Below are 15,033 nucleotides of genomic sequence, written 5' to 3' on the forward strand. Positions count from 1 at the left end.
GTGTATGCAGCACTACTAGGACCCAAAAGCTGAGTTTTAATCTCTTGAAATGTACATGTAGAACTTATTCCATAGCATTTCCTTTTTATATCAATGAGAGCTATAACAATGAGAAAACCAATGGAATATTGTGTTTTTCAGTTAATATTAATCAGCCTAGATGTATTATTTCAAACTTGACCTGGTGCAACTATTGTTTAATTCTGCAGAATATTTAGCAAATATATAGGTAGCAAATACAAAAACATGAATTCTCCATATAACATACTACTGTTCTAGAAGTATATTGTTTTAATGTGAGGGTACATGGGGTGGGTTAATAAATCATAATGTATCTTCTTTATATATACAAATAGGGCTGTATAGGTAAAAGGATTACAGAAGATGAGCTTCTTTATGACTCAGTCAATTCTAAACATGCCCACACCCTCCAGAGGTATTTATCATTTTTTAATTCGAAAGCTGCAAATGCCCGCCCCTACTGTGGGGCCAGTAGATACAAAACCCCACCATGGAAATAAAAGTTGGAACAAATGCCCCAGTATCAAAGCAAAAGTTACATGTACGTCACCTTGTAAAAAGCTGAAAATTGTTACTGTCAAACTCCGAAAACAGTGAGCACCTGAAAATTTTCAGGATTGTTGATTGTGTACTGGCCAATAGGAATATGCAAGCAAAACTCTAAACCACAAACTAATTACCACTGCTGTTTGTGTGTAAGTTATCTCACGCCTAATTATTGCCTGATTCTCGTAACACAATAACATTCCATAAATATTTCTGGTGTTCACGGTATTGTGAGTTTCACAGTAAACATACTTAACAACTTAAATCAACACCCTTACAGTTTTCCTGATATCCATACAGACCCTAAAGACACTGCAAAGAGGACAACTTTACAACCCAAAATTACTTAATAAGATAAACTTTCCAGGGTAGACTTGGCAAACAGTATGGCATATACAGAGTACATACATAAGTACAAGCTTAGATGGTACCCCTTAAGGGGGTAAGGTTAATTAAACAATGAAAACTTTCCAACCCCAATGACGCTTTTGTCAATTAAAAATGCCCACTGTAGGAACAAAATGCCAGAAAAATTCCCAGGGAGAATGGGTATGCTTGGAATTGACTGAGCATTAGGAAAAATGAAATAAATATATTTACATGTACAACTACACAGCATTTGAATTGAGACAAAATCTTTGCAACAAGTAGAAGTAGAACACAATAAAAAGTTTAATTATTAACTGGGCTAAAATTCAAGATAAAAAAAAACAAAGAAAAGATGATATTCTGGAATCGAAAAAATGCAACTTTTCAAGAACACAATGAGTCGGATTTTGAATTGCTGTTAAAACTCGTGGTAGTACATGCTGGCTGTTTTTCAAAATGTTTTGTTGACGTTGTCGAGCATTATCAGAAATTATTACAGCTCAGGGTTCAGTATGAAAACCACTGTAAATTATTAAAAGCAAAATAAAGAAACGACACCAATTATTATGCACCGAAATAATTCTTTCACAACACACTCCTCAGAAGACTCGATGTACATAGCCTGCGAAAATTAAGAATTTGTTCATGCTTAGCGTGCGTATATCGAGTTATGGATGCACGCGGGAAGTTTGGAGAGCACGAAAGATGCGTAAGAGTTGCACGAGGCGATAGCCGAGTGCAACTCTAGCTTCTTGAGTGCTTCCAAACTTCCCAAGTGCATCCATAACTCGATATACGCACAGCTATAAGCATGAGCAAATTCTTTTATAACATAGCTGACAAAAATGCTTGTTTTTGATTAACTGCAAAATTCTCGTAACACGCTACAAAATAACAAACGGTTCTATTGGCTGATTACAAACACGCCACAATCGTCTAGTTTGAATGAAAATATTCTTTCTGTAAAAGTGACAAAGAAAATTTGCTTCTTTATTCGATAACGATCAATGGAAACTAACCAGAAACAAAGGTAAAAGAGTCTTAAAGTTCACCTAAAGTTAAAATACTTGTCTTCGACAAATTTGCGAAACGCTCGACTTGCGATTTTTTTTTAAATTCGGCTTTATTTTTGCTGCTTGTTGGATCAGGACCTAAAAGGTCAATGCCGATAGAAAAATTGGGCAGTTCTTCGCTGGTTTCTTCCGTATTTTAAAGAGAAGGAAAAGTGCACTGCAGCTTAAAAGTCGACAACTTTGCACCCAGGTACATTTTACAGTTAAAGAATTTGAATTCATTACTTATCCTTTTTATCCCCAGTATCTCGTTCGCGCTTTTCGAAATGGTTTCATTCGAAAACCACCAATACACACTGAAAGTAAGCCAACCCTTGAGTAAAAATAAGACTAAGAAAAGAAGAATCGTTTTGAAAAGCTATCTAACGGCTGCGCGCCAAGGCCTTCACCGATACCGAGAAGCGATTTTAATGGCATTTAGTGACATGCAGATAAGTAAGACAAGGGAATTAAAAATAACATGCATGCATAATAGTAGACAATATATTCAGTATATTCAAAGAAACCTTACCTTTTGCATAAACATGAATCTTATGAATCGTCCTAACCGCCAGTGAACCGTTGCCAGTTATCCAGTGGCGGAGCGTAGCCTGATTTCGAATTTCTAACAACGGTGCCCACGTGCAGATTTTTGGGTCAGCGGTAAGAAAAATCATAAGCGCGCGACTCCGCGCAATTCGCGCACATAGAGGAGCCGATTACTCCTGATATCCAGCTGGATATACACCCAAGAAAAGTTTCTTTCCAGCAAGAATTTTTGATACATTTGATAAATTCTCCACCGCAGATTTAAGACTTTACTTCCCAGCAGAACAAACGAAACCTCAGTTCCCAGCCAGCAAAATTTTCTCTGTAGAACAGATATTGTGAGGAACAGATCCGTTGGGTGCCCCTGTATTGTTACTGCGCACATTTTCTTCGCATGCCAAGGTAGTCGCGCGCGACGCGAAAGAAATGCCCAACACGCAGGACACGCGAACTGGTTTTGTTTCCTGTAAGTCCGGGAGGTTCTAGTTATTTCTTGTGGAAGAGATGCGTCGAGTCTCAACAGATGAAAAATAATTTCTATTTACCTTGTCAGTTCTTTAAAAAAAAGAAGAAGTATACGCATTTTGCTATTTCTGCCGTATGATCGATCTGACCGAACATTTTATAGTCAAACAAAAGTCAATTCAAAAATACCAAAATTTATTGCTTCGAGATGTTACGCTTGGAGCTTGGGTATTAAAAAATCCCTTAACAGGCAAGGATCAGTAAATCAGAGGGAAAATGGCTCTAAGTCCTCCGCTTAATCGAGAAACTGCAAGCTTACCTTTTACTCGCGTCCTTCGCGTTTTATCGGCTAATCGGCTATAAACACTTTCCTGAATATTTCTTTAATTTTGTAAGATTTTATGTAACTATTCACCAGAAGATAGATTTAAAGCGTTCGAGTACATACAGATGTCCCTTTTGTTGAGAGTCCGAGGCTGAACAAACAAGAAAAAAACTATCACAAGATTGCTTAGATTGCTGAAATCGCAGCTTCACAAATAGTTGCGGACCGCAAAGGAAAAACTTTCATCGTGGAAAAAATAGTAAAAAATTGTTGTGCTTTTTACTATTAGCATTGTTATTTAAGCATTCTGGCATTACTAAGCATTGAAATTATTAACTCCTTGGGCAGTTTGTCGTGTAGATAGTATTTCTTAAGGTTCAATTCCACGCCACACATAATCTGGACATTTAGACATAGCTGCCATTTGGCTGTTTACAAACTAAAAGTGGAAGGTAAAATAAAGTATTTCCATTCTTAGACTTTCTTAGGTTTAACAGACACTGTTAAGTCGAAAATTAACATTTAGGAACGAAAAATAGTGAATGATCATGACACAGAATGCTACAGTAAAAAAAATCAAAACGAAATATATAAAATGATCATTATAGCCCAGTTTATAGATGAGGGTACTTAAACGCATTCGGTACAACTACTTTGGCAGTATTCTCTTTTTTTAAAGACAGCTCATGTATGGAACTTGAGTCTATGAAAATCATTTATGTCATATGACACTTGTGGAAAAACCCAAAAGAGATGGCGCAAAGTACAGATATAAGCACATTGAATGTACGCAAGTTAAATAACATATTCGATCGACGTACCTGGTAAAATGATAAAAAACGATGGAAGGTTTACAATCCAGATTACATCTACCGTTCAAAAAATCTTGAGGACATGTGCAGGTAAGCAAGCGATTGAAGGAGTAACTGTCTAAGAGACCCTGTCGACTATTTTCCACTACAGTACAGTAGTTTGTTTACAACACCAGCCTTGGATCTTGAGCTCGCCATGACTCTATGTGCGCTGGAAGTAATCTTTAATACCTTGGAGATTTCTCTTCTCCAAAGATGTTTGTTAAATTTTTGAGACGGAGAAGCTCCAGTTGAATGAAATAGTATAATTTGTTTTCCTTAGAGTCCATGGAATGTCCTGTTTCACCTTCTGTTTTGCTGTCCTCCGTGGGTTGTTGTTCTCTCTGACTGTTAGCCATTGTGGATATCCCAGAGTACTCCGCGTTGAGTGAAGCAATAGTGAAACTGACCGGGGAGGGGATGGGAGAAATTGTAAATAACCCCCAAAGCGATTAAGTTAAGGTCGAAACCAACCAATTTAACTTCTAAAAACGCGTGGTAACCGCTACTTTTTATCTTACCAATGAAAGTAATAAGCCCTCTCAGCAAACGATCAATTTTTGGTTCGGGGAAAATGTCGTTTACACTATTTTTAAGGCAAACGCGTGGAGAGGGGTAACTGCTGATAACTTTCCAGTTGTGCTGATATTTAAAAAAAAGAAGTATAAAGAGCAGTTGTTATGTTATCATTTGTTGCTTATTTTGTAACCTTGTTACAATTATCATTGCATTTGTGCCAGTTCACGTGTACACGCTGAAATTTGGGGAAAAATTACTTTTTATCATTTTTCCAAAAAAATGCCTATTCAGCGTTTTTCTCCATATTAAGGCGCAGTTATTTCTGAAAAATGTGTGGTTACCCCCAGTTTTCTTTTTGGATTTCAATAGCCCCTGATATGATCTACTCGTCACACATAGTCATTATCTGGGAAAAAATACTTCCCATTAGTGGGCACCGTCCTTAACTGACAAAAATTGCCCTGATACACGTACGTGAATAGGCCATTTTACAGTTAAGGCTTGAAGCGAGTCTGAAGTTGACCTTGTTTTGCTTTATAATGTAAATCAAGTTATTCTTATGGTAACTAGTATTTTTCAAGGACACTTTCCATAACAAAGCAAAGAAGGTTTGTATCAAAACAAGGTCACCGTCAGCCTCACATTCACTCGAAGGCTAGGGTACTAAGTCCACAATTGTAAAATGGTCTATTGGTGAAGCCAACAAATTTTCAACCACGTAATATTTCGACAAGCCAGTTAAGTGCTTTGTGTATGAGGTTGAATTGCAGGGTACTTGGACAAGCCAGCAATTTGGTTTGTGAATTTCCACAGTTGAGATGTGTGTAAAGTCAGTAAATTGGTTATGAATGTTTTAAACAGGGGAATATTTTGACCGCCAGTGGGGGATTCTGTAATTCCTGGGTACGGGAATCCCGCAGCTTCTTTAACGGTTAAATTCTATTTGACAGCGGTTAAGGAAGAACAGCTTCTAGCTAGAACTGTTCCGATTCAGGTTGAACCATCTTTAATTCAAGACCTGGCCACAACCTCTTTTGAAATCTTGAAGCGTCTATCTGGACGAATTTCCTCCCCTACTCAGCTTTTTATTCTTGCAAGAGATCAGGCCCCGGTTGTTCAAACGTCGGATAGCGCTACCCACCGGATAAATCACTATCCAGCAGATAGCGTAATGATTTCCGTAATACTTATCCGCTGGATGGTGATTTATCTGGTGGATAGCGCTATCCGACGTTTGAACAACCGGGACCAGGTGTTTTTAAAGACACTCTTATTTGGGGCAATAGAGTGGGTGACCTAGGAAGAGTAAAGACAAAGCAGTTGCTATATTTCCCTCAAAGGAAGGTCTCCTTTTCAATCACATCCTAACGAAATCTCTCCGCCGGTGATGGTGCTTCGAATCTTTTTGCCATTAGCCGTTACAGGGAAGCTTCATTGTGCCCCGTTGCTGTTATTGAAACGTACATTCGCATTTGTGATTTGATCGGGGCTCCGGTTAGGTAAGGTTAACACTTATTTTTCCCTTTTAATCCACCGGGTGAAATTCTGCCAACTTCTTTTGATTCAAGTGCAGCACAGGCTAGACTTGCGTCTTATACACAGTAACTATCGCATATCTTTACGAACCGTCGTATCACTTTGCATGACGTCTTGCATGGCTTGAGAAGTGGATGCGCGATTTCATTCGATATAAGAAAAGCTTTGAATTTGGTTAGGTTGTAGTTCCCGGCACAAATGAGGTTTAAGAATTTTTTAAATAAGTTTAGAATATTTTTGATGGAGAAAAATAGGGGTGGATGCTGTGAAAGAAAAAGTAAAATTTTGAGGCTGATAGGGAGAAAAAAAACTATCTGTTACGGAACAATATATTATATAGATTTAGCAGGGCTAAAACCGAATCTCTCGAAATATACTTAATATATAGATTTAGCCACGGCTAAAAGCGAAGCTCTCGATAATATTCATAGTTTGGTCAAACAAAATATAAAATCGTGTAATGCTAAGCGGCGAAGACATGCAAAGCCGGAAAAAAGGTGAAAAACAACAATATAGGTCTAATTAGCAAAAGCAACTTTGCACGTGTAGCACACTTTTTTGTACATTTCTTTGCCTTTGTTTTGCACGACTACAACGTGAAACTTCCAGAAACTTCTTAGTTACACGTTTTATGGAGGAAATGTCGCACGTGTTCCCGTTCACTGCCGCTCATTTTCACCTTGCATTGGTGGCCGCTAGCATTTGTCATTTTCTCACCGCCACTACAAAATTTTCCTGTCCTTCCAACAAAAAAAGTGTCTCCTTAATTTTTTATCTCTCGTTCTAAATCCCTGTCGCCCTTTTTCTCGTTGAGCTTCGCTGGCCTGCCGCCCACTTTCTCTTTTTCTCTGTCTTTCTCTTGCTCTATATTCCAAATTTGTGGACATGATAATTTATCTAAGCTTAATACTTTAGACAACACGGATACAGAAACAATTTCCCCTTTCCGTTTTCATCTTTATTGACTCTTTTGTTGTCTCTGCTGACAAGACGCCGGTGGCTATGCGATTTCCCGCCAAAAAAACCTCCAGTTGCATTTGGGTTACCACACCTGTTGATTGAGTTATTTTACATCGGTATGCCTGTGGTGCGGACGGACGGTCTCTCGGGCGGGCGGTCGGTCGGTGTACGGTCACGTGATTACCAAATTTTCACGGATGGGTAGACTACTGGCGATTTCTAAAGATTTTGCGTGAAAATGCCGAAACATCACTGTTGTGCCTACAATTGTACGAACAGCAAGGAAAAGAAAAAAAAGACCCAGTCAAATATCCCGAAGTTGCAAATGTTACTTTCCACTGCTTTCCACAAAAAAACGACAAAATACAGTATGTTCCTGGAATGAGTGAACGGGAAAGCCGTCGAAGGTGGATCGCAGCATGCCGGCTGGAAAGCCTAAATGTCACAAGGCACACTCGTATATGTTCTAAACAATTTGAAGGAGGGTTAGGGCCAACAAAGGCAAACCCTGTTCCTACGATATTCGATTTTCCTGAAAATCTCCAGCGAAAGGAAGTGAAACCACGCCAGGATCCGGAGGGGAGACGATTGAAGAATGCTTCCACAACAAGCAAAATTCAGAAGGCAAGCAAACGTGGCAACTCGAAGGTTAGAAAATGTCCGGATTTGGTGGAACAGCAATAAGTTTATTTGGAAAACAATGAAAGTTGTACAGGTGAGGAAACCGTAAATCAGGATTTGTTGCTTGTGACACGGGAGTTAAATCTAAGTGAAAGTTTGATCGGTGACCAACAAAACTTGCTCGAAAAATCTCAGCCAGTAGAACTCAACGTGAGTCGTGACAAGATCAAAGAAAATAACTAGACATTAAGGCAGACATAATGTAATTTATGGCAAGGCATGATACTCACATGATTACTCGCTAGGTCAGGCTGTACCAGGTACTGCAAATCTAGCCAATTAGGTTATAGGGCGGTGTCAGGGTTAAGTAGGTATATCGAGATATTTTTCCCAGTAATTCTTCCTTCTCTCCCTCGTCATCAACTCGGTCTACTTTCAGGCAAGTACTTCCTTTGATTATATTCTCTTTTCCTCATGCCGCCAATCCGTGTTTTAATTCTGGGCCACTCTTTTATTCGCCGTGTGCACGATTTTCTTTTCCGCAATTTTAATGCGCACATTGCAAAAAACTTAAGTCTAGATGGCGATCTGCTCATAAGATGGCATGGGATTGGAGGTGGAACGGTTTCTAAAACTAGGGAGTATGGTTTAGGTGTAGTAGAGGAGTTCGCTCCCAATGTAATAATCATGCAATTAGGTACGAATGACCTTACCACCATTTCGGCCGTTGAAACTGACTCGGCAATTGAAGATCTGTGTCGTTTACTTTATGAGTCATATGGAGTGGGATTGATTTGCGTCAAACCATTTACAGGCAAGATGCCTCTTCTTTTAACAAACAGGTTGACTTGTTAACGATCTTAAGGTGGTTTTAGAACCCATTCCTTATGTATTTTAGTGGCGTCACAGAGGGTTTTGGCGTTGTAAATCATATTTTCTTGCTCGGGATGGTGTTCATTTACACAAACTCGGACATTATAAATATTTTCGCAGTTTGAGAGGCGCAGTTCTTAGATGTATACGAATTTTCTCAGGTCGTTAACAGCAGTAAATTTTTCCCATGTATTTGCCAGTTCCCTAATTTTGATATTTGTTGCTGTTTACCAAGCCGAATGTTATGCAGCCTTGCCCTTTGTTCACTTGTTGTTGGAAAGTACTTTCCTACCTATAAGCAGGCTTGCTACCTTGTTCATGCACGGTTTAAATACCGTGTTTATTTTTGCGGCTTTGGTTGTGTTATTTTGTGCTTTCGCTTTACCACTTTTAGTGTACAACCACTTTTGACCGCCACCTTTCTGGGAGGTGTGTCCAATGCACTTGGTATCAGTGATTATGCACGTTTTTTCATGGAACTTGGCTTTTTTCTATACTGTTACTGCTGTCTTATTTATCGTATTTTGTCACATATTTTTCAATTTCCTTTGTGGCTACGTTGGGCCTGTTAGGCTATATATATCTTGAACTGCCTCTGCCAAGTACTAAGTAATTTTCCAGACAACAATGGCTCGCGGGGTATATTCATATCCCCTGCAGTGCTGTTAATTGTCTTAGTCTTGTTTATTTTTGCCAGTTTCAGTAGTCGTTTTTTTCTAAAAAATGCCTTCGCGAAAATGACCAGCCACTCAAGCTACAGCGCTCGCCGCCATTCCATCCATACGTCCCAACAAGACAGCCAGACGGCCAAGACTGCGTCCTGAGGAGGCGCCCACTGTTCATGAGAGCACTACAACTGAGCAGGCCAACGTGATTGCTTCAAACCCTTCAAGTTCATCCCCAGGCACAGTGTCCGTGGATGTTGACGTAATCACCGCTACCATTTCTGCCGTAATTACACAAGCAGTAAAGACGGCCTTCTCGCTTGAGAAATTGGTTTCGCTGCTCGACAACAACTCCCCAACGCCAGTAGTTACGCAAGCGCCAACTGGACTTGTTGAACAGGCTGTGAATGACGACGTCAATGTCATCACCAATCCTCAGTCAGGTATTGGAACCGTTGATCCTGTTTTAGACTTAGTTAACACAGGTCCGTATGATCAAAGACCACAAGTTCAATTCACCAGTGTTTCTGTCCCTCTCACTTCGAGAGTGAGTTCCAAAATCAAAGCAAAAATTTGGGCAAATGAATATATTAATTTCGGGTCGCTATTGTCTGATTCACCTCAGCAGGAGGGGAAATACTCATTATCTATGTCACCGTCGGTCGCCGGTTCTTCGAGCCAGCCTCAACTGACGCTTGAACCCTGTCACGTTTCTAAGAAAATAACCAACATTTCACAGTGGGTCTCTGCGTTTAATATTTTCGTTTCTGTTTACGCGGAAAGATTTAACAATTACACTCCTCAATTAATGAAATATTGCGAGGTGGTCCGGGATCTGGTTTCAAAAGGGGGAGATTGGCATTGGTATGATGAACAATTTCGTTACGTAAGACAATCGGCACCAGAGCAGTATCCATGGGATAGGATACACTGGGAGTTGTGGTTACGGGCGTCAGATACTTTTCGCAAACCGCAACCGCCCACCAACAAACCCCGTTTTCGTTCTCAATTCTTTCCGAAAGGGACCTGCTGGGCCTTTCAAGCAGGTAAGTACTGTTCCGGATGCAAATTCGAACTCGTGTGTTTTAAATGTGGTGGAAAACACCCGGGCGGCCAGTGCTCAGCTTCGGCGCCAAAACGTGGATTCCCTTTCAGGCAAACGACATAGTACATCGGGTTTTCCACAGCAAGCCAGTCACGCCAGTAAGAGTGGATCGGCTTGATTTTTTGCTGCATGGTTATGACAGAGTTTTAAAACAATTTCTTGTTGACGGTTTTCGTTTTGGTTTTCGTATTCACTTTGTTGGTGAGCGGTTTTCGTATGAATCTCCTAATCTTAAAAGCGCTCTGGATCAGCCAGTAGTAACGCATGCTAAGTTACGCAAGGAATGTGTTGCAGGGAGAATTGTCGGTCCTTTCACAGCTCCCCCCTTTCCAAATTTTCGTTGCGCTCCACTCGGCATTGTTCCCAAAAAGGATCCGTCTGAATTTCGATTAGTAAACCATTTATCTTACCCCAAGGGATCTTCCGTAAATGACTTTATCCCTGATTATTGTTCTACCGTGAAATACACATCGGTCGGGGATGCGGTGAAGTTACTCAAGCGGCTAGGAAAGGGTTGTTTTATGGCCAAAACCGACGCTGGGCCTTGTTTTGAACACATGCCTTGATATAAATATTATTTCACGATAAAGCGGTCCAGACAGAGTTATCGGCTGATCAAATCACCAGAATGGAACAGGCGCACTTTAAATTACAAGATTGCCGTGGTGAATTAAAAGAGAATTGTTTATGGAGGACGTGCAACGAGAAGATTCCGCAGTCCAGTTGTATACTGGCTTACCTTCACTTTCGTGTCTTCTCATGTTATTCGATTTTCTCAAGCCTATTGCAAGTTTAATGAAATATTGGGACGGAAAGAACAAGACACGAGCTGAAACATACCAGGTAAAACTGTAGTAATTAATGTAGTCTTCATTGCTCACAAAATGTTTCACGAAAAATCCAGTTATGTTTTCTATTTCCTCGCCACAAGTAAAAACCATCTTATCGCCCCTTTGAAGTACATAGGTAAGTAAAGTGAGAGTCAGCATCTCATTTCTACTGTTTGAGAAAAAAATAAAATTTCCCTGTTTGCACTACTAAATTGCCTGTTCTCAAGGTTGTGTATATGTATGCATGCCCGGGGAACGTGCTTTGCATTTCAAGTGACAGGGAAGATCGAATGCGCGAAAGAATTGAAACCCCGAAAAACCCCTGGACCTAAAATTAACCAGAAAAAATTCCCATGCCTTTTTTAAATTTAAAATTTTCCAGAAAGCATTAAATGATAGAACATGAAACACAAAAGCACTAGAAATGAATGCTTATGTTTATTTATCAAGGAAACCTAAAAAACAATAGCTACTTAAATCAAGCCACCCAAAAAAATACTTGCCAAATGTTTCTACCCAAAAAATTCCTTCGATCATCTTGGTCACCTGAAATCCGGAGTACCCACTGGGATAGCATGAACAACAAAAACCAATAATTGGAAATACTTATCCATAAAGTTCTGATTTCCCTCTTTTTATTACAGTAGAACCTCGGTAAATCGAATTCTGAAGAGAAACAAAACATTTTGAGTAAGCGCGGAATTTGAGTTATCTGTGTTCAAGTTATCAAAGTTCTTCTGTATTTCGTCAGGAAAACTGTGACAAAGGAAAACCTGGCCGGAAGAGGCAGTTACCCCTATTTGATGAATTTGTTATGGTGCTTGTTCGCCTTCGTTTGGGCTTACCTAAGAAACAAATAGCAGACCGTTGTTCTCTATCCCAGGCTTCTGTATCAAAGATCTTCACCACGTGGATTACTATACTGTACCATGTATTTAAAGAAGTTCTCATTACGTGGTCATCTAAAGAGCTAGTAAAAAGGCATTTACTAAAATTCTTTTTCAAGTATCCAAGAACACGAGTTATTATCGATCGCACAGAATTAAAGATTGAGAAACCCGGTGCCCCCACTTCTCAAAAAGTCACTTGGAGTGATTACGAAAGCCACAATACATTCAAACTGCTTGAATGTTGGAATAAACCCTTCCAGAGTAACTATTAGGTCAGGGTTACTTGAAAAGCTAGAGCCCATGGATGATGTCATGGAAGATCGGGGATTTAATCTAAGAGACCTTGTTACCAAGAGAAATGCAACACTGAACATACCCCAATTTGCCAAAGGGAAGCCTCTGTCAACTAAAGCATGTACTAAAACAAGACGGATAGCATCTCTTAAAATTCATGTCGAGAGAGCCATCCAAAGAATGAAGAAGTTTATTAGATTATTGCAGGGAGTCCCTATCAGTATTGCCGCAGTGGCTAATCAGACTGTATTTGTCTGTTGCTGCACTTTGTAACCTGCTAAAACCACTTGTCAAAAAGTAAATGGCATTATTTACACAACAATGCGTTGATCTGGACACCTAATGCGTGGTTAAGTGTAGCCTAAAATTAATAACATTTTTGCTATTCAATAGTTTGTTTGTTCCAATAGATCTTTAAATTGGTTTTAATTATTATAAATTGTATTTCACTCTTCTGGGTTTACCTAGAACACTATGCGTTCTAGTCCAAGTTGAACCCTTGGATAAGCAAGTTCATAAACAAGGAATGTGTCAAAAAAAGATTCAAGTTTTTTTAAGTACAGGAGACCAGAAATTTTGTGTAAAAATCACTTTTTCATGAAACAAGTCTCCATTTGTCCCCTGGGCTACAAGAACTCCCCAGTGATATTCTGTGATAAACATTTGCTGGTACAACTGTAAGTAATATTTGTGGTTTTGTTGAGCTGAATAAGTTCATTCTTTTTGTGTTGCACCTTTAAACATAAGTGTTGCCTTAAAAGGACATCTGTTAAAGTTTCACCAGGACAGGAGACCATAAATTTTCTGTAAAATTCACTTTTTCATAAAACAAGTCTCCATTTGACCCCTGGGCTACAAGAATTCTCCAGTGATATTCTGTGACAAAAATTTGTTGGTACAACTGTAAGTAATGTTCAAGGTTTTGTTGAGCTGAATAATTTCATTATCTTTGTGTTGCACCTTGTGTTGCCTTAAAAGGACATCTGTTAAAGTTTCACCAGGTTTAACTTGAATGTACTTAAACTCATGCCAACCCCAGGGGTGCTTCCCTCTTGATCAGTAATTATACCATCTGGTCTTGCACCTAAAAAACTATGGGTTTTGCTGACAAAAAAAAGCCACACTTTGTAATTAAGACTCCCTTCGTTCCCTCGCTGTCCCACTTGTTTATAAAAATGCTTCTACAATGCCCTTTTCATTTTGTAATCCTTGTAGCATTGCAGTGGATTAGGGGGTATTGTTCACCAGTAACTCTTTCACTGTTTTGGAAGGGGAAGTAGTTGGGCTTAAGGCTTGCCACTCTTTTACATTTAAAGGCTGATACACGACCTTTTCTGTACAAAAACCAGTCAGATTCTTGACTTTGAAGCCTTGTTTTCGTTTCAATAATTTTTTTTTCATCTTCAGTGAAGTTGAGTTTTTTTTTTTTATTCCCTGTACCTTCTGCTTAATTTCATCAACACTTTTGGGGTGGTTCTTGAAAGGTGATATATGTCCTAAATGAAATGGTTTGCTCTTGTCTAGACTAGCTTACATTATCACTTGACAAAAGTGGATCACTTTCATTATTCTGTGTTCTTATTTCTTCAGTAGCTCTGGTTGCTTTATTCAACCCAGTGTTAGGTAGTAAATGAAGGCCTACAGTTGAAGGAACTGTACTAATAAGCAATCCTCTGAATTGTTCAACTAGATTTATATTTATGATGTCACGATATATTTAACATAAGCGGGGGATGGAGAGAACTTTTTTAAAATCTTAGCGTGGGAGCCAGGTGCAGATGCCAAATGCCTGCTGGCATATTTGGGAGGTAATCCACATCAATACTTTGCCTTTGAACACTAACCTCTGGTGGTATGAATCCAGTAATACAACAACATTGGCAAGATTTGTAAACATTTATGAAAATTTAAGTTAAATATTGCCGTTAATTATTTCAACCAGATATCACTTCATTCTGACTACGGTACTCTATGAATGGATTCTGGACTTTCTAATGACAAATGATCAGCGAAATAAAACAGTAGGGCACAATACAAAAACAGTGTTCTTTAACACAGGCCAATAAAGCCATGCACGTGAAACGCGTTTTCCTTTAGGGTATAAACAACGACAGCTGTTAAAGTTGTGTTTTGGTCGTTTTGGTCTTTTCTGTCATCATGGTCTTCGTTTCTTTCAACGTGAAGAGAAATACCAAAATAACAATAATACTATTTCTTAGAGAGTGATTTAACTTGAACCGTGAAACAGATACTAAAAAATAGTGCAAAAAAACAACAGGTAAACAAAAGAAGACAATGGATAATAGTGCGTGGTATTCTACTACAAATTTCACGGGTACAAGTAGTATCGCTCTATTTACTATTTCTACTACTAGTACTACACTACTACTGCTACTACTACTATTACTGCTACTACTACCAATAATAATAGTAATATTAATAATAGAAATATATAATAGCAATAATAACAATACTAAAAGACAAAAGTTAGGTTGATTCGTCAGCTTGTGATGCGATCCTTCGGCCTAGTAACAGCTGTATACAGTCACATAGCTTTTAAGT

General features: G+C 39.0%; 2 protein-coding genes across 2 annotated transcripts in view; both read left to right on the forward strand.

Annotated features, from left to right (window-relative positions):
• The window catches only part of LOC140949654 (uncharacterized), a 460,765-nt gene that overhangs the window by 107,411 nt on the left and 338,321 nt on the right, over nt 1-15,033 (forward strand). The gene's annotated exons all lie outside the window — the stretch shown is intronic.
• Nucleotides 8,502-10,520, forward strand: LOC140950772 (uncharacterized). The gene is made up of 2 exons (XM_073400002.1): nt 8,502-8,628; nt 9,433-10,520. Exons 1-2 carry the CDS (start codon nt 8,502-8,504, stop codon nt 10,518-10,520), a joined length of 1,215 nt encoding a protein of 404 aa, XP_073256103.1.

Source organism: Porites lutea, chromosome 10 (assembly GCF_958299795.1).
Source record: "Porites lutea chromosome 10, jaPorLute2.1, whole genome shotgun sequence".
In the NCBI taxonomy this organism is placed as follows: domain Eukaryota; kingdom Metazoa; phylum Cnidaria; class Anthozoa; order Scleractinia; family Poritidae; genus Porites; species Porites lutea.

Bases quoted from the DNA above. Each gene is read 5' to 3' on its own strand.
- LOC140950772 (XM_073400002.1), top strand. From the start codon at position 8,502: ATGCAATTAGGTACGAATGACCTTACCACCATTTCGGCCGTTGAAACT. The intron at 8,629-9,432 runs GCAAGATGCCTC...GAAAATGACCAG, and splicing joins TTGCGTCAAACCATTTACAG to CCACTCAAGCTACAGCGCTC.